Source organism: Mesoplodon mirus, assembly GCF_964341445.2.
Source record: "Mesoplodon mirus genome assembly, chromosome: 6".
Lineage (NCBI taxonomy): Eukaryota > Metazoa > Chordata > Mammalia > Artiodactyla > Ziphiidae > Mesoplodon > Mesoplodon mirus.
The window spans coordinates 80260695-80278897 of record NC_138982.1 but is presented as its reverse complement, the minus strand read 5'-3'; the positions used below and the strand labels follow the sequence as shown (position 1 = coordinate 80278897).

Genomic DNA, 18203 nt, shown 5'->3' with positions numbered 1-18203 from the left:
TGGGACTCTCTGTGCCTCCTGGACTTGATTAACTATTTCCTTTCCCATATTGGGGAAGTTTTCAACTATAATCTCTTCAAATATTTTCTCAGTCCCTTTCTTTTTCTCTTCTTCTTCTGGAACCCCTATAATTCGAATGTTGGTGCGTTTAATGTTGTTCCAGAGGTCTCTGAGACTGTCCTCTGTTCTTTTCATTCTTTTTTCTTTATTTTGCTCTGCATCAGTTATTTCCACTATTTTATCTTCCACCTCACTTATCCGTTCTTCTGCCTCAGTTATTCTGCTATTGATCCCATCTAGAGTATTTTTCATTTCATTTATTGTGTTTTTAATCGATGCTTGATTCATCTTTAGTTCTTCTAGGTCCTTGTTAACTGTTTCTTGCATTTTGTCTATTCTATTTCCAAGATTATGGATCTTGGAAATAGAATCTTGGATCAGCTTTACTACCATTATTATGAATTCTTTTTCAGGTAGACTGCCTGTTACCTCTTCATTTGTTAGGTCTGGTAGGTTTTTATCTTGCTCCTTCACCTGCTGTGTGTTTTTCTGTCTTCTCATTTTGCTTATGTTACTGTGTTTGGGGTCTCCTTTTTGCAGGCTGCAGATTCGTAGTTCCCATTGTTTTTGGTGTCTGTCCCCAGTGGCTAAGGTTGTTTCAGTAGTTTGTGTAGGCTTCCTGGTGGGGGGGACTAATGCCTGTGTTCTGGTGGTTGAGGCTCGATCTTGTCTTTCTGGTGGACAGGTCCACGTCTGGTGGTGTGTTTTGGGGTGCCTATGGCCTTATTATGTTTTTAGGTAGCCTCTCTGCTAATGGGTGGGGTTGTGTTCCTGCCTTGCTAGTTGCTTGGCATAGGGTGACCAGCACTGTAGCTTGCTGGTCGTTGACTGAAGCTGGGTGCTGGTGTTGGGATGGAGATCTCTGGGAGATTTTCGCTGCTTGATATTATGTGGAGCTGGGAGGTCTCTTGTGGACCCGTGTCCTGAAGTTGGCTCTCCCACTTCAGAGGCACAGCACTAACTCCTGGCTGCAGCACCAAGAGCCTTTCATCCACCCGGCTAAGAATAACAGGGAGAAAAAGTAGAAAGAAAGAATTAGTAGAAGAAAGAAAGAGAGAGGGAAAGAAAGGAAGAAGGGAAGAAAGGAAGGAAGGACGGAAGAAAGAAAGAAATGAGGGAGGGAGGGAGGAAGGATGGAAAGAAAGGAGGGAGGGAGGGAGGAATGAAAGCAAAAGGAAGAGTGAATGGACGAAGGGAGGGAGGGAGGGAGGAAGGAAAGAAAGAAAGAAAGACAGGAGGGAGGGAGGGAGGAAGGAAAGAAAAAGAAAGTGGAAAGAAGAAGGGTGGGAGTGTGGGAGGGAGGAAAGAAAAAAGAAAGAAGGAAAGGAGGAGCGGAGGTAGGGAGGGAGGAAGGGAAGGTAGGAAAAAAGGTAAAGTAAAATAGAATAAAGTATGAAATATAGTAGCGTTATTAAAATTAGAAAGTAATTATTGAAAGAAAAACGGACCGATAGAACCCTGGGACATATGGTGGAAGCAAAGCTATACAGAGAATCTTACACAGAAGATTACACATACACATTCACAAAAAGAGAGCAGGGGGAAAAATCAAAAATCTTGCTCTCCAAGTCCACCTCCTCAATTTGGGATAATTCGTTGTAAAAAGAGGAAAAGGGGGGAAAGTCTTAAATCTTGTCGTCAAAGTCCACTTCCTCAATTTGGGATGATTCGCTGTCCATTCATGCACTCCACAGACGCAGGGCACATCAAATGGACCGTGGAGCTTTAATCCGCTGCCTCCGAGGCTGCACAGAGAGATTTCCCTGTCTCTGCTCTCACAGCTCCCGGGTCTCAGCCTTGGACCCTGGCCCCGCCTCTGCGCGTAGGTCTCCGGAGGGCGTCCGTTCTTCGCTCAGACAGGACGGGTTTAAAGGAGCCGCTGATTCGGGGGCTCTGGCTCACTCAGGCAGAGGGGAGGGAGGGGCGCGCAGTGTGGGGCGGGCCTGCGGCGGCAGAGGCCGGCGTGATGTTGCAGCAGCCCGTGGCGCTCCGTGCGCTTAACCGGGAAAGCCGTCCCCGGGTCTCGGGACCCTGGCAGTGGCGGGGTGCACAGGCCCCCCGGAAGGCGGGGCGGACAGTGACCCGCGCTCGCACACAGGCCTGGCGGCGGCGGGCGGCGGCGGCGGGCGGCGGCGGCGGGGGCCCACGCCCGTCTCCGAGGTCTGCGCCTTACCCGCAGCTCGCGCCTGTCTCCGGCGCTTCCCCAAGCAGCCCTCTTAATGCCCTCTCCTCGCGCACCAGGAAACAAAAGGGAAAAAAGTCTCTTGCCTCTTCGGCAGCTCCAGACCCTTTCCCCGGTCTCCCTCCGGGCTAGCCGTGGTGCAGTAACCCCTTCAGGCTCTCTTCCTGCCGCCAGTCCCAGTCCTCTCCCTGCGCTCCGACTGAAAGCCGATACCCGAGCCTCAGCTCCCAGCCCCGCCCGCCCCGGCTGCCGAGCAGACAAGGCTCTTGGGCTGGTGTGTGCCTGAGGGCACCGGTCCTCTGTGCCAGAATCTCTCCGCTTTGCCCTCCGCACCCCTGTTGCTGTGCTCTCCTCCGCTACTCCGAAGCTTCCCCCTCCGCCACCTGCAGTCTCCGTCCGTGAAGGTCCTTGTAGTGTGTAGAAACCTTCCCTCCTTCACGGCTCCCTCCCACTGGTGCAGGTCCCGTCCCTATCCTATTGTCTCTGTTTATTCTTTTTTTCTTTTGCCCTACCCAGGTATGTGGGGAGTTTCTTGCCTTTTGGGGGGTCTGAGGTCTTCTGTCAGCGTTCAGTAGGTGTTCTGTAGGAGTTGTTCCACGTGTAGATGAATTTCTGATGTATCTGTGGGGGGGAAGGTGATCTCCGCGTCTTACTCTTTCGCCATCTTCCTCCGGGCCCCTATAATTGTTTTTTATATTTATACCTCAGTATATCATATTTTGAGTGATTTTAAATGGTGTTGCATTTTCAGCTTCCACATGCTCATTGTTAGTGTGTAGAAATACAACTGAGTTTTGTATGTTTATCTTATATGCTGCAACATTACTGAACTTATTTATTAGTTCTGTGAGTTTCTTTGCAGATTCCTTGGGATTTTCTATGTGGACCATCATGTTATCTGCAAACAAGGAAGTTTTATTTCTTCCTTTCTGATCTACATGCCTTTATTTCTTTTTCTTGCTTTTTTGACCTGGCTGGAACTTCCAAAACTATGTTCATGAAGAAGGATGAGAGCAGCCATGCTTGCCTTGTTCTTGATCTTAGAGGGAAAGCATTCATTCTTTCACCATTAAGTATAATGTTTCTTGTAGGCTTTTTGTAGCTGATCTTTATGAAGTTGAGAGAATACTCTCTAATACTATTTTTGATAGCTTTTATCATGAGTGCGTGTTGAATTTTGTCAAATGCTATTTCTGCATCAATTGATATGGTCATGTTTTCTGTTTTAGCTTGTTACTATGGTGAATTACATTGACCGATTTCCAAATATTGAGCTAGCCTTGCATTCCTGGAATAAGCCTCTCTTGGTCTTTTTATATATTGCTGAATTCTATTTGCTAATCTTTTGTTAAGGATTTTTACCTCAGTATTCATGAGGAGTATTGGTGCATACTTTTCTCCCCCTCCCAGCTTTATTGAGTTAAAATGACAAGTAAAAGTTATATATTTTTAGTGTATACACTTTGTGGGTTTCTTTATTGTATTGTCTTTATCTGATTTCGCTCTCAGGTAATCCTATCTTTATAGAATGAATTGGGAAGTTTTCCCTCCTGTATTTTCTGGAAGAGATTGTTAGAATTGGTGATAATTTTTCTTTAAATATTAGATAGAATTCTCTTGTGAAGCCAAATGGGCCTGAAGAGTTCTTTTTTTTTTTTGCGGTACGCAGGCCTCTCACTGTTGTGGCCTCTCCATTGCGGAGTACAGGCTCTGGGTGCGCAGGCCCAGTGGCCATGGCTCACGGGCCCAGCCGCTCCGTGGCATGTGGGATCCTCCTGGACCGGGGCACCAACCCATGTCCCCTGCATCAGCAGGCGGACTCTCAACCACTGCGCCGTCAGGGAAGCCCCATGATTTCTTTTCTGGAAATTTTAAAATTACTAATTAAATTTTCTTACTAATTATAGAACTATTCAATCTACTTCAGATTTGGGGAATTGCTCTAATTTGTGCTTTTTGAGGAATTAGTTCATTTCATAAGTTGTCAGAAATACTTGTGTAAAGTTGTTACTGTCATATTTAAGTTTGCATGATCTGTAATGATATTCCTTTTTAATTCCTAATATTGCTAAATGGTCTTTCCTGTTTTTTTTTCTTGTCAGTTTTGCTGGAGATTTTTCAGTTTTATTGAACTTTTCAAGGAAACTGCTTTTTGTTTCATTATTTCCATTGCTTTACTGTTTTCAATTTCATTAATTTCTGCTCTTTATTGTTATTATTTTTTTGTCAACTTGGTTTGGATTTATTTTGCTCTTGTTTCTCTAGGTTCTTGAGGGTGGGAACTTAGACATTGATTCGAAACTTTTCCTTTTCTCTAATGTAAGTATTTAGTGCTATAAATTCGCTTTTGGCATTGCTTTAGGAAAAGTTTCAAATCAATGTCTTAAGCTCCCACATATTTTGATTTATTGTATTTCCAGTGTCATTCAGTTCAGTGTATTTTTTTAATTCCCTTGTGATGACTTCTTAGGCCCATGGATTAGAAGTGTGTTGCTTAATTCTAAGTATTTGGAGATTTTTCTCCTATTATCTTTCTTTTATTGATTTCTAGTTTGATTCCATTGTGTTTAGAGAACACATTGTATATGATCTGAATTATTTTAAATTTACTGAGGTTTGTTTTTTAGCCCAGGATGTCATCTGTCTTAGTATATATTTTATGGCTGCTAGGAAAGAATGTCTATTTTGTTGTTGTTTAGCAGATTATTCTATAAATGTTGATTAGTTTCTGTTGGCTGATGGTTGTGTTGAGTTCTTCTGTATCCTTACTGATTTGCTAGAGACAGGTGTTGAAATCTACTAGCATCATGGAGTCTCTCTTTTTTTTTCAGTTTTATCAGTTTTTGCTTCATGTATTTTGCAACCTGTTGTTTGGTGCATACACATTTGGGATTGCTCTGTCTTCTTGGTGGACTGACCGTTTATCTTTACATAATGTCTTTCTCTGTCTCTGGTTATCTGAACTCTTTTTTTATCTGAACTCTTTTTTATCTGATATTAATATAACCTCTTCTGCTTTCTTTTGATTAATGTTTGTATGATATATCTTGTCCTTCTTGTTACTTTCAGCTTTTCCATGTCAATATAATTGAAGTAAGTTTCTTGTAGACAGTGTATAGTTTGGTTATGTTTTTTAAATTCACTCTGTCAATCTGTGTATTTTAATTGGTGTTTACATTTTCTGTAATTATTGATATCTCAGGACTTAAGATCTCATTTTATTTTTTGTTGCCTGCTTGATCTCTCTATTTTTCACCTACTTGGTATTTTTTTTCTTGCCATCCTGTTTTTAATTGAACATTTATTAGAATTTCATTTTGATTTATCTTTATTTTTTAGTGTCTTTTTGTATCACTTCACTTCTTTAGAGGTTGCTGTAGACATTTCATTATATATAAACAATTTACCACCGTCTTTTGCTATTGCATTTTACCAGTTTGAATGAAGTATAAAGACCTTTTCTTTTTTATTTCCCTCATTTATAATAAATTTTCCTCTCTATATTTAGAACCAAATCAGACTGTGTTATAATTTTTCCTTCAACTGTCAAACATAATTTAGGAAATTATGAGAAGGAAAATATATTGTATTTACCCATAGTTTTACTTTTTGTTTTTTATTCACACTTGATACTCAAATATTCCTTTTTAAAAAAAATTATTCCTTTTTGTTTAGTAAACTTCCTTTAACCATTCTCTTAGAGTTGATCTTTTAGTGACAGATTCTTGGCTTTCCTTCATCTAATAAAAGCAGAAATATATTTGGCATGTATAGAATTCTGGGTTGACAGTTCTTTTCTTTAAGCCCTTGAGTAATGTTCTACTTCCTTTTGGCCCCCTGTTTCCTGATGAGAAATCTGCTATCATCAGAATTTTTCCCCTGTAGTTAAAGTGTTGTTGCTCTCTTGCCACCTTCAAGATTTTTTTCTTTTCCTTTTTAGTTTTCAGATATTTGGTTGTGATCTGTCTTGGTTTTATTTCTTTGGGTTTACTTCTTTGAGTTTATCCTTTTATTTCTTTGGGTTTATCCTTTTGGGTTTTTTCAGCTTCTTGAATCCTTGGTTAATTAAAGCCCATTAAGACAATGAATGAAATAGGAATTATTCTCTGAGAATATTCTTTTTCTTGTATGGCCATCACATGCTCTTTCATTTCATGAAGTTTTTTCAGCTTCTTGAATTCTTGGTTAATTAAAGCCCATTAAGAAATGAATGAAATTTAACTAAAATTTCACTACCTATTTAATTTTATCTCTTGTATTATAATTCAGCTAGGTATAGGTTATCTAAAATTATCAGATTCTTTTTCATAAAGAAAATTTAATTCCTTATTTTTGCTTTTTATATGATTTGAGTTTTTCCACTAAAACTCTTAAATATCAGCCTTTGACTTAAGATGCTGAGGAAATCTTAGGGTAGCTATCTGTCCCTTTCCCTAGCTGTTGTTGTGCTTCACCTTATCATCATTATTATAACCATCATTAGCTGTTTGGGGGTTACTACATAGCTTTATCCCTACTACTAACTTAGTAATTTAGGTTCTTATCCTAAAACTTGAAGAGTAAGTAAGCAGCAGTCATTCAGCCACAGAACTACATTTCTTAAAATGTAGTTCATGAATTATTTGTATCAGAATCACCTAGAGAAGGGCTTCCTAAACTTTCATGTGTGTGTGACTCACCTGGGGGTTCTTCATAAAATTCAATTTCTAATTCTGGGATTGGGCCTGAGATTCTGAATTTCTACTAAGCTTCCAGGTAACATCCATGCTGCTGGTCTATGGACTTCATTTTGAATAGCAAAATATTTGTTAAAATATCAGTCATATGTTCCATCCCAAGTCCAAGGAGTCAGAGTTTGTGTGACTAGAATCTGGGACATGCATTTTAATGAGATATTTATCTATACTAAAAATTTAAGGTTGTTGTTATAATTTAGTAGTTCTTAACTGTGGTTGTGTATCAAAACCACCCAGAAAGAGTTTTAAAACAGTAGTCCTAGATATTACTCCAGAACTACTTAATCGTCATCTCTGGTTTGTATTTTTAATATGCAGAATCACATACCTGATTCTGAGTATAACTAGGTTGTAAAGAATGATTATAAATATTATAGAAGGGACTGGAGCCAGAGTCATCATGCCCGGTACTAGAAGTTTCACCTGGAATCCAGACAAAAAATAAGATTAAAATTGAACTCTGTTAGAACTTAGTGGGGGGGGAAAGTTTCCAAACTGAAATCTTCCACTAAATTTTATACAGCATAATTTTTGTAATTTTAAGCCATTTTCCTTTTTACAGTATATTTTTGGCTTGTGTATTGACAGTGTTTCTCAAAATAGGATTTATGGGCATAGTCTTGGGGTTGTGAATTATCCACAGTAATTTATAATCAGACTAATGGAAATTTCTGAATGATTTGAATAAACCCTCTTATGAAAAATACTGCCATACAATTTCAATATGTGAAGTTATATTTGCATTTGTGGTTGTGTTGGCACCAAGTAGTATTATTTTAATTGTTATGGGTTAATAAAAAATTGAAGTGGACTATGCAAATGTATTATATATTCATGCCAAATGATTATAAAATTATGTGATGGTATACTATGGAACAGAATTCAAAGGTATTCAAGTAGAGGCAAGTGGTGAAAGAGAAACAGAGTAAGTGGTGAAAGAGAGACAGAGTAAGTATAGACATAAAAGAACCTGTGGAGTCAGAATCATATCCATATTGTGAGATTGTTTTATTTTTGTAAAAAAAAATTCATATGCATGTAAATTAATTGTCATTTGAATTCTAGTTTTAGTTTTATTTGTATTTAATTTGTTTTTTTGTATATATGAGTCAAGTATGAGGAATTTCTTATTTTTATATATAAGTTAAAGAAGTTATAAAAGTAAGTCAAAGTGAGGATCAGCAAAAATTTTTTTAAAGATCTGTATATTATTCAAGCTTGAGAAACATGTATTTTGTTTATTTAATATGCTTATGTAACAAATATATCAAATTACAGAGTCCTTTGGCCCAATTCAAATACCGTACAGTTTTCTACCTTAGCTTTCCTTGATTTCCCTTACTTGAATTAATCCCTTCCTCCTTTGAACTCTTTATAGCAATTAACACATTTTACTTTTATTTTTCTTACGTGTCAACTTGTCTTACCTCTCCTGTTAGATGTTATATTTTTTTAAGGAAAAAGATTAGGTATGTTGTAATCAAGGTCAGTACTTTTTATAAAGAATTATTCAGTGAGGCTAGAATAAATGGATGAATGGAAGGAAGACTGACAATGTCTTAGATGATTTACTACGAAAGAATGAGTGAATATGGATATAGGAACACTATTATTTTTCCAAGGCCCACATATAATAGAAAATCCTTCATCTTGCAGGTGGTGGTGGTAGAAATACATTAGTCACTTATTATGGTTATCAAACACACAGCACAAGTTTAATCATGCCCTCTCCTTCACCTATGTCAATCATCTTAAGTAAATTACATTACTTTTTTTTTAATTTTAAGAGTTAATTTGAGCGAAAATCAATTTGAATTGGGCAGTGCCAACAGAAGTGGTTAAGAGTGCTCCACAGATAGCTAGGGGCAAGACTTTTATAGATAAGACATGAAAGCAAAGCAAAGGACTATTGGATTGGCTATAGCTTAAGTAGTTGCTTTATTTAGGAAAGCATAGCTGGCTTTTTGCGAGTGGTTGTCCTTAGGTTTCAGTTTCTCTTTTTTCCTTGCAGTTTTATTGAGATAAAATGGACATACGGCACTGTATAACTTTAAGGTATACAGTATAATGACTTGACTTACGTACATCATGAAGTGATTATAACAATAAGAAGAGTGAACATCCATAATTTCATATAGATACTAAATAAAAGAAAAAATATAATTGACCTACAACCCAATGTTAGTTCCAGGTGCACAACATAGTGATTTGATATTTCTATATATAATGATCACCACGATAAGTTTAGGTATCATCTGTCACCATACAGAGATATTACATTGTTGACTATATTTACCATGCTATACTTTTCATCCCTATGACTCATTTGTTTTGTAACTAGAAGTTTGTACCCCTTAATTTTCTTCACCTATTTCACTCATCCTCCCATCTCCCTCCCCTCTGGCAACCACCTGTTTGTTCACTGTATCTATAACTCTGTTTCTGTTTTGTTATGTTTATTTGTTTTGTTTTTTAGATACCACATATAAGTGAAATCATATAATAGTTGTATTTCTGTCTGACTTATTTCACTTAGCAAAAGTCCATCCATGTTGACACAAATGGCAAGATTTCATCCATTTTATAGCTGAGTAATATTCCATTGTACATGTATATACCACATGTTCTTTATCCATTCATCTACTGAGACACTTACATTGCTCCTGTATCTTGGCTATTGTCAGTAATGCTGCAGTGAACATAGGGGTGCATATATCTTTTCAAATTAGTGTTTTTATTGTTTTATTTTTCTACTTTTCAAACTGGGTTCAGATTAATTCTGGGAATCTCTTACTTGTTTAACCATGACCCATCAGTTAGACTTTGGACATAAGATGAAACCCTTTTGTCATAAAGGGTCTAGTTTCTTATCAATAAGAATGAGGAATACAGTAGTGTTGGTTCAAGGAATATTTATATATTTCTGTTTGGATCTTCTTCATGTATTCCACTGTTCTTGTACATACTGTAAAGTCTGTCTATATTGGAATTTTGCTGCTTGCTTCAGGTCTCATTACTGAAACCTGGCATTTCTTAGACTTTTCTTCTTAACCTTATAAATGACCATGTAATATTTAAGTTTGTTCCTTTTCTACCTGAACTCCTGTATTTGTGTCTACTTTAATGGGATTGGTGTTCTTTCTACTCTCCCAGTATTCAGAAAGGGTGATCAGTCCTTTTTAAAATGAGCTTCCTCTTTCTACATGGATTGAATTGAAAATTGATTGTTCATTGCCTAGAAACATGACTATCAAGTTATTTTCTGTGGAACATTATTGAATATCTCTTGGCAACAGCAATTCTAGACTTTAGGTTTTAATCAAAATTGTCCAATGTCATATATGTTATACTTTAATTAGATTGTTAGTTGACTCTGTAAATGTATATGTAATAACAAGGCTTCTAGTTTTTTGGATTGTAGTGTGCAAGGTGCCTTCAACAGAATACTTTTGAATAGATAAAGTTTGGTGTAGAGAAAGTCAGTGAACCAGATTGAAAATATAAATTTGACATACTGCATGTTCACTCTTATATAAAGAGGTACAAGATGGAATCCTTTTTGGAATTTACCATTCACTTTCCTTTTTTTTTTCCATAGCTGTGTGTCTGCTTGGTGTCAGAATTCTGTTTTGCTCTGCTAACAATTTACCAGCTCCTTTTCTAAATAAATTCTAGGAAATATTATGATTTAATAACAAGTTCTGATAAGGAATAACTGTGAACTTATCCCCCTATGTCTTTTTAAGAGTGGTTAAGGAGCCTAAGTAGGCCCAACTAGAAAAAGTGATGATGCTGTGGATAGAAGACTCTGATAAATTCCCAAATTTCATATATAGGAGTCATGGTTGCTTTGGCTATGGAACAGTTTTCCAGAATTGGTCAGAAAGCCCATTGTGAAGATGAAGGCAGAAAAAAAGAATAAGAGAATAGTATAATGGATCTCTGACCTTATAAGTTTTCTTTATACTACTTAGATGCCAAACATCAGATTAAAAGGAAATAATTCATTGCCTCATGTATACAAAGCTACAGACTCTCTGACCTCTGAAATTTATGTTTCATATATACCTAATTTTTATTTCAAGTGAAAAAAAGCAAACAGCGTAGCATTGTAGAAATATGGCAATTTTTCAACCAAACAGGAATGGATTTGAATCCTAGTTTTGCCACTTATTAGCTGTCAGTTCTAGGCAAGTAAAAGCAAATATTGTTGTGAAACAGAAATATATATATGTCTTGAAGTGCTATTTTCAGTTAGAAATAATATATATCAGTGCCCATGTTAGACACTTATTTAATAATGGTTGTTTTATCATTATTATTTTTAATGATATACTATTGTTATTCATCCTATAAACTCTAATAACTAAGTGCTACTGAGTATATGGTAAATTTTATTGTTTATATAGGTATTGCTGTGTTATAAGCATAAGGAAAATATAATGCTGACCAGATATAAAATTTAGATATTTTAATTGTAATTTTCTTTCTTTCAGAATTACTTACTGTCATCTACCTTTCCAGAGTAAATGGCTCTATGTTGGAACAGAAAGAGGAAATACACATATTGTAAATATTGAATCTTTCATTCTTTCTGGATATGTTATCATGTGGAACAAGGCAATTGAACTGTAAGTTTGAACTTGAATACCACTTTATTTGGATTAAATATATCTTATGGTTATGCAATATGTATATCAAATTGCAGAGTTATTTGAAACATCAATAGCTAATTTATGATGAATTTGAGTGAAAAGTTCATCTAAAATAATTTAAAACTCTAAAGGCTTTTAAAAATAGATATTGTAGTATTAATATATGCTAATTTTAGACTTCCCAAATACTGTAAATAATTAAGGGTTATTATGTATGCAAAATTTGATGATAAAATATTAAAGCTTATTCTAAAACTTATACATGAAAATCATCTCATTTCTTTATAGTCAACCTTAGTATAGCCACTTCCAGTGGGAGTGGCAAGTGGATTATGACCACATTTAGCTTTATGTAAAAATAATCATGATAAGTTCACATATTTTTAAATGCAGGTAGCTTATTCTTCACTTGCCTCATTAACATATTGTTCTGAGTTCCAAGAAGAATCAGTTCATCAGTATCTTTCATGTTGTGATGTATACTGCTCTTTGGGTATGTGGCTGATGGCAATTACCACTTTCATTTGGCACTGATATTTACGTTTCTACACATGTGAAATGTGAAATCCCTCAAATGTGAAACTTCATGGAATTCCAAGCCATCTTTTGTAGCATATACAGAGACAATTCTCCTGGTCAGTGTGTTAATTGGAAAAACAATTTTTCTTTAATGAATGTTTGTGCTCTGTACATATTAGGTCCTTAATAAGGTACGTTTGACTTGAGGTTGACTCATTCTCTCTCTTACATATATATACATTCTAAATTACATAATTATTTTTCTCTAAAACTCTAATTAAAACAGCCTATTTTCATGAAACTTGACCTGTGGTCTTTAAAATAAATCTACTATTCCCTATTCCCAATGTTTCAACGTACATGTATATTACTTGATAGGGAAGGTTGTTACTAGTTATATTCTTATTACAATATTCCTCTCGTATTATGTCCTAATGAGTTTTTTTAATTAATGATAACTCTTCCTCATTAGATTAAGAACTGCTCCAGGGCAGAATCCTTTGTTCATTGCTCTATTTTTCTTCATATTTGGCTTATTTTGGTGCTTTCCACAGAGTGGCTACTAAATAACTAATGACAGTGAAAATTAGTATGATAAATAGATACAAGTGCTGTTGACTTACAGCTTTCATTTATAATTATAATTGGTATGAGCTATTTTGCTCATATATATTTTAATATTCTATGTGTATATTTTTAAAAACATTTGTCCGTTAGACAATTATGTGTCTCCCAAAAAGTTATCTATTTTTTCAGCTATTTGGGAAAGGCTTTTCCCCCTATAATCTTAGTTCTATAAAAGCCTTAAATAGGGCTGAACTTAATATTTGTTTTCATAATATTGTTTTGGGATATTGATAAAGTAAACTTGAGAGATCAAATATAGAGATTTTATATAAATTTAATATTAGTACAGATAGTAATAGGTGTATCATTTGTGGTCAGTTCAATGCTGATAAAGTAATTAAGAAGAGTTTTTTATTTAAACAGATCAAATATTTCACCACACTTGCAATGTTGTTTCTATATTCATTTGCTTAACAAATCCTTTTCATAGTTCAGATTAATACTACCTGAACTATGACTTACACCCTATATGCATTTACATAGTCCATACTTTATGATTTCAAAACTAATGAAGATTTTAAAATGTATATTATAAAGGAGGGTAAAATTAGGAGAAATTAAAGAAATAAAATAAGGCATTTTATTTTTTAATATGTTCTTATGCATGCGATTCTGAATAGAATCTCCCATTTATATAAATCCGGTGTTTTATAGAGTTGTACGTGCCTCTGAAAATGACTTTGAAATATCCTCAATAAATCATTAGTAGCCACCTTATCTCCTGTTTCTTGCTTTATTTAGACCAGATTTCCAAAAGTCTTTTCCATGAAATTATAGTCCCACTGTGATAGATATAATTTTAAATGCCAACTTCCAGTCTCCCTGAGCAGTCAGTCTTTTAATTGCTCTCTACCTCTTGAGATACATTAAAAAATGCATGCCACTTATTAATATGTGTTAGGGGTATGGGACAATAATAAAATATGTATTTAAGAAGAATCATTTTTATAATTAGAAATTTAAACAGTACATGTTTTAAGTGTGAGAAATGCAGAATTATCTTTGAGCTATATGAGATTATTTCTATTTTAAGTTCTTACTTGAAATACTTTTCATTCAATGTTTGTTATTTTTTTAGCTTGTTTGTATTTTTAGTGAAGTCTCCTAATGGTAATTGTAGGCAGTTCCCATAATTACAAATAGTTTGTGTTCCCATAATGTGTATACTGGTTATTTGGAAACTGGAAACCATTTTTGTGATGTTTGTCGAAACGGTAATGTTTGTAGAATACCTTATAAAATAGTAGTATAGAGCAAAACTGACATTAAAAAATTTTATATGGGAAAATATGTTCCAGGTTATAGCACAGAAATAGCTGTTTCTGAAGGACAGCCCTAGCTTTAAAAGAAAAAAAATAACCATTTTTTTCTACATGTGATTAAAAATTTGAGCATGAAATTTAGAACTAAATCATAGATGTAAGGCATACAGTCTTCAAATATATTTATTGAGCACTATGATATGCTAGCTCCTGGAAACAAGTATAAACTGGGAAGACATGGTTTCTCTCCTCTTGGGATTCCAGTGTAATAAAGGTGAGATTAAGTAAAAAGGCAATTACAATATATTGGAAATATAAAGTGAAACTTCTATAAGAAGGATACCTCATATAGCCATGAAGTCTCAGAGAAGTATCTGTGAAGGAAGTTACATCCATGAGATCTGAAGGATGAGTTTCAGTTAGGTGAGTGGAGAATTGGAGGAGAGGGCTTCCAGGAAGAGGGAACAGAGTTTTAAAGGATAGAATGTGAGAGTTTTTGTTCCATGCACAGAAATTTAAAGTAGTTTAGTTGGTTGGAAAGGCTGGGGGAAAGGATGGCAAGAGATAAGGTTGAGAAGATAATAAAAATACATAGTATGAAAGGCTTGTAAGCCAGTTTGAGCATTTAGACTTTATCTAAGGTCGGGAGCTAGATTTTGAAGAGTTTTAAGCAAAGAATTGACTTAACCAAATTTGCATTTAGGAAGTCCCTTCTGAATGCAGGTATGGAGAAATTGAAAAGAGAAAAGACTGTATTCTTGGTAAAAATTAGGGTGGATTTAGGAGTGAAGATAAGCTGACATATTAAAGAAATAGTTAGAAGATAGAAGAGGCAATACTTAGGTATTGTGGGAAGATGTAAGAATAATATATTAAGAATTAAGAGTGACCCGAAGTGTTTGGCCTGAGTAACTGTGTTGATAAGGGTGCCATTTAGTGAAAGAATGCAGGAGATTGAGTAGGTTGGAAGTAAAATAATGAGTTCAATTTTAGGTAGGTTGAGTTGTATGTGTTTTCAAGTTATTCAAATGGAATTGGTATGGGAGAATGGTAGGATGTGGGATATATGGATCTGAACCTAATGAGATCAGAATTTACATGGTCATTGAAACTATAAGAATATTTGAGATTGTGCATGAAAAGTGTATATAAATGAGGTAGCAAACTTGTAGACAGTGAACCAATTCTGACTCACAGATATGCTTTGTTTGCCCATCAGAGTATTTAAATATATTCTGAATTTATTAGTTTCCAATATTTAAGAACTGGTAGAGTAGAGATAAAAATTTGGATTTCCAGCTTTTCATGAAAAAAATTCCTGATGAAACAATCCCAGTCCAGTATTCTTGCATGGAAGTCAGTAATCAGCAGGAACTAATGACTTTCCTTTTGTAGGTGGGTAATGTGCTATCCAGTTTGGCACAGTTCTTATTCAGCCTGTTGAACTCATTTGCAATACCTGCCTGGCCCCTGTGGGCTCTTGAATTCATGACCATGTAAAATATGGGAATACATTGCAGTCTAGGACAAAATACAAAGGAATACCAGTATTTAAGATAAGGGAAGAGAAAGTCCACAAAGAAAACTATCGAGAAGCCATTCTGGTGAATGGGAGGGAGAGAAATAAATAGGGATATTAGAAAAATTGTTTAGATGACTATCCCATGAATTTAATTTCATTGATAATTCTATCTAAAGTAACTTTTATGGGATTTATAGAATCCAGAGTACACAGTTGCTTTTTAAAGTCAATTTCTAATGGCCGTAAATTTTGCAAGTAATGCTTGGTAGTTTTCGGAAATTTAATGTTAGGGAAAAAGTCAGAAAAAATATCAAAATGTTAACAGTCATATCTAGGCAGTGAAATAATATGAGAGACTTTTCCTCTTAACTTTTGTTATCTTCTGAGTTTCAGGGTTGTTTTTTTTTTTTTTTTACAATTAAAAAGAAGTCTCTTCTATAGTCTGAAAAAGTTATTACAAATAACTGAAGATTAATTGTAGATTTTTTTCCTGAACTTGAGTGTTTTATAGAGTCATAAGCTAAATGGAAGAGTCTTTCATATGGTCTAACTAGTGTTTCTCAAAGTGTATTTCAGTGATTCCCTCAGTAGAGGATCAATGCTAAAGGATTCTATGGACCAAAATTTTGGAAAATGTTGAAGATTTGCAATGGTGATTTGCATTTTATGGCTCTAAGAAGTTCTGTAAAAGAACTTTAATATTATTAAATAAAAATATTTTAATTCAAGGTTTCCCAAACTTTTTTTTTTGATATGGGACAGTCTTTATGTGAAACACCTTATATATATTCACTAGTTTATCATGGAGTACACTTTGAGTATTTGTTGTTCCAATCAAACCCAAAAGACAGATAGGGTTTTTGGTTTGTTGGATACTATTAGTTACCAAAAGATAATTGAAGGACATTGTCTTTTATCAGAGGCATTTATACTGTAATAAAGCACTGCATTTATATGTGAATAATATATTACATATAAACATAAAAGAACTGCAAAAAACCCTGTAAACGTTTTATGAAGCCTTTTCTTCCCACACATATCCTAGAATGCAAATAGTAACTGTAATTTCTAATTATTCTAATGATTTACAACAATCATAATACATACTATTTATTGAGTACTATGTTTTGGCATTATGTTAGATGCTATATGTATATTTTAACCCTCACAATTATTCAGTAGGTACACTGCTATCATCTCCATTTTTAAGTGAGAAAATTTAGGATAAAGCTACTAACAAAATATCTAAAAAATATGTCTTTATTTTTCTGAGTTACTCTAGGGAGTCAGTATCTAGGGAACCTGGAGTTACTTAATTTGTCACTTCTGTCTGAGTCCAAAGAGTTTCTAAAATTTAAGTCTTCATTATTGTTTTATGCAGAATATTTGATTATTTTCATGTGTGCTTAAGAAGTAAATTATAAATATGTCAATATACTTATACTAGGGTTAATCTGCCACAATTAGGTCATTGAAGAAAGGATTTGGAAAAATGAGCAATAATAAATCTATATCATATCCGTTCATGTCATATTTAACCATGACATATTCATACTCAATGGTGACATCAGTTAAAGTAGGAAATATAAAAGAAACATGCCAGATATTAGAATAGAATAAATTTAAAGTCAGATTAACAGTGCAAAGATCCCTTTAACAATACGTTCTTACACTATTATTGATTACCCTAGTTAACCAGATAAATGAGACAGAACCAGTGAACTAGGTTTCCCTAGTTGCTCAGTTTTCTGTAAGATGGCTATCACTAGAAAGAGTCTATTTGTAAGTAAAAGGAGTCACTGTACTTTCCTTTAGAAGCAAAATCAGAGATTTCTTTTCAAAGGAAATTTTAAATTTGGTATGTAATTTTCAGTTTGGTTGAAACAGGTTTGCAGCATCAGCCTTGTGGCTGTATAAGTAAAACTTCATTCTCAAATTTTCAGAGAACCAGATCTGGCAACAAACATATAAGCATATAAGATAATAAAGAATCCCATTGTTATGTGGATCTGTGTTCTTAAACCTGGTTTTTTAAAAATAGACCTACTTTAATAGAGTTAGTAGGAGAAAGAAAAGTAGTCTTAAAGAAAAACAACCAAAGACTCAAATCAGTCTAAGCTAAACTCCAGAATATTGGGAGTGTATTCCAGTATAATCTTAATTTCTTTGTTTCAGTCTCTAACGGTAAGGTGTTTTAATGTTTTTTTTTTAATTACTCTTTTGAATTGATTTAACAGATCCACAAAGACTCATCCAGGTCCAGTTGTACATTTAAGTGATAGCCCAAGAGATGAAGGGAAAGTGAGTATTACAATACCACTATTCTTGAATTTATTTTCCTTATTCTTGAATAAAGGTGTTTCTTACTATTATTTTATACCTAATATCTAGCACAGTGCATTCAGTGTAATCTAAAATTAAAATATGTTGAATGAATGAATGAGCAAATAAATGACTGAACATATTATTTACACTAATAATGGTCTCAGATTGAGTCTTTAGTTTCACTTAAAGTTGATATTTAATTCTAGAATTTTGAGGAAAGCATGTAACACATAGAACAACTTTAATTTTCAAATATTCAATGCCTGAAGTTAAAAATATTGTCAATATCATTAATGATTGGCCCCTGCTATTCAG

General features: G+C 34.7%; 1 protein-coding gene across 6 annotated transcripts in view; it reads left to right on the top strand.

The window, feature by feature from the left end:
* The window catches only part of STXBP5L (syntaxin binding protein 5L), a 416226-nt gene that overhangs the window by 134096 nt on the left and 263927 nt on the right, over window positions 1-18203 (top strand). For all 6 annotated transcript variants that reach the window (XM_082624250.1, XM_082624249.1, XM_082624248.1 and 3 more), the window contains exons 6-7: window positions 11475-11609; window positions 17801-17864. In XM_082624250.1, coding sequence (XP_082480376.1) covers window positions 11475-11609; window positions 17801-17864 — 199 coding nt within the window. The remainder of the gene's footprint in view (window positions 1-11474; window positions 11610-17800; window positions 17865-18203) is intronic.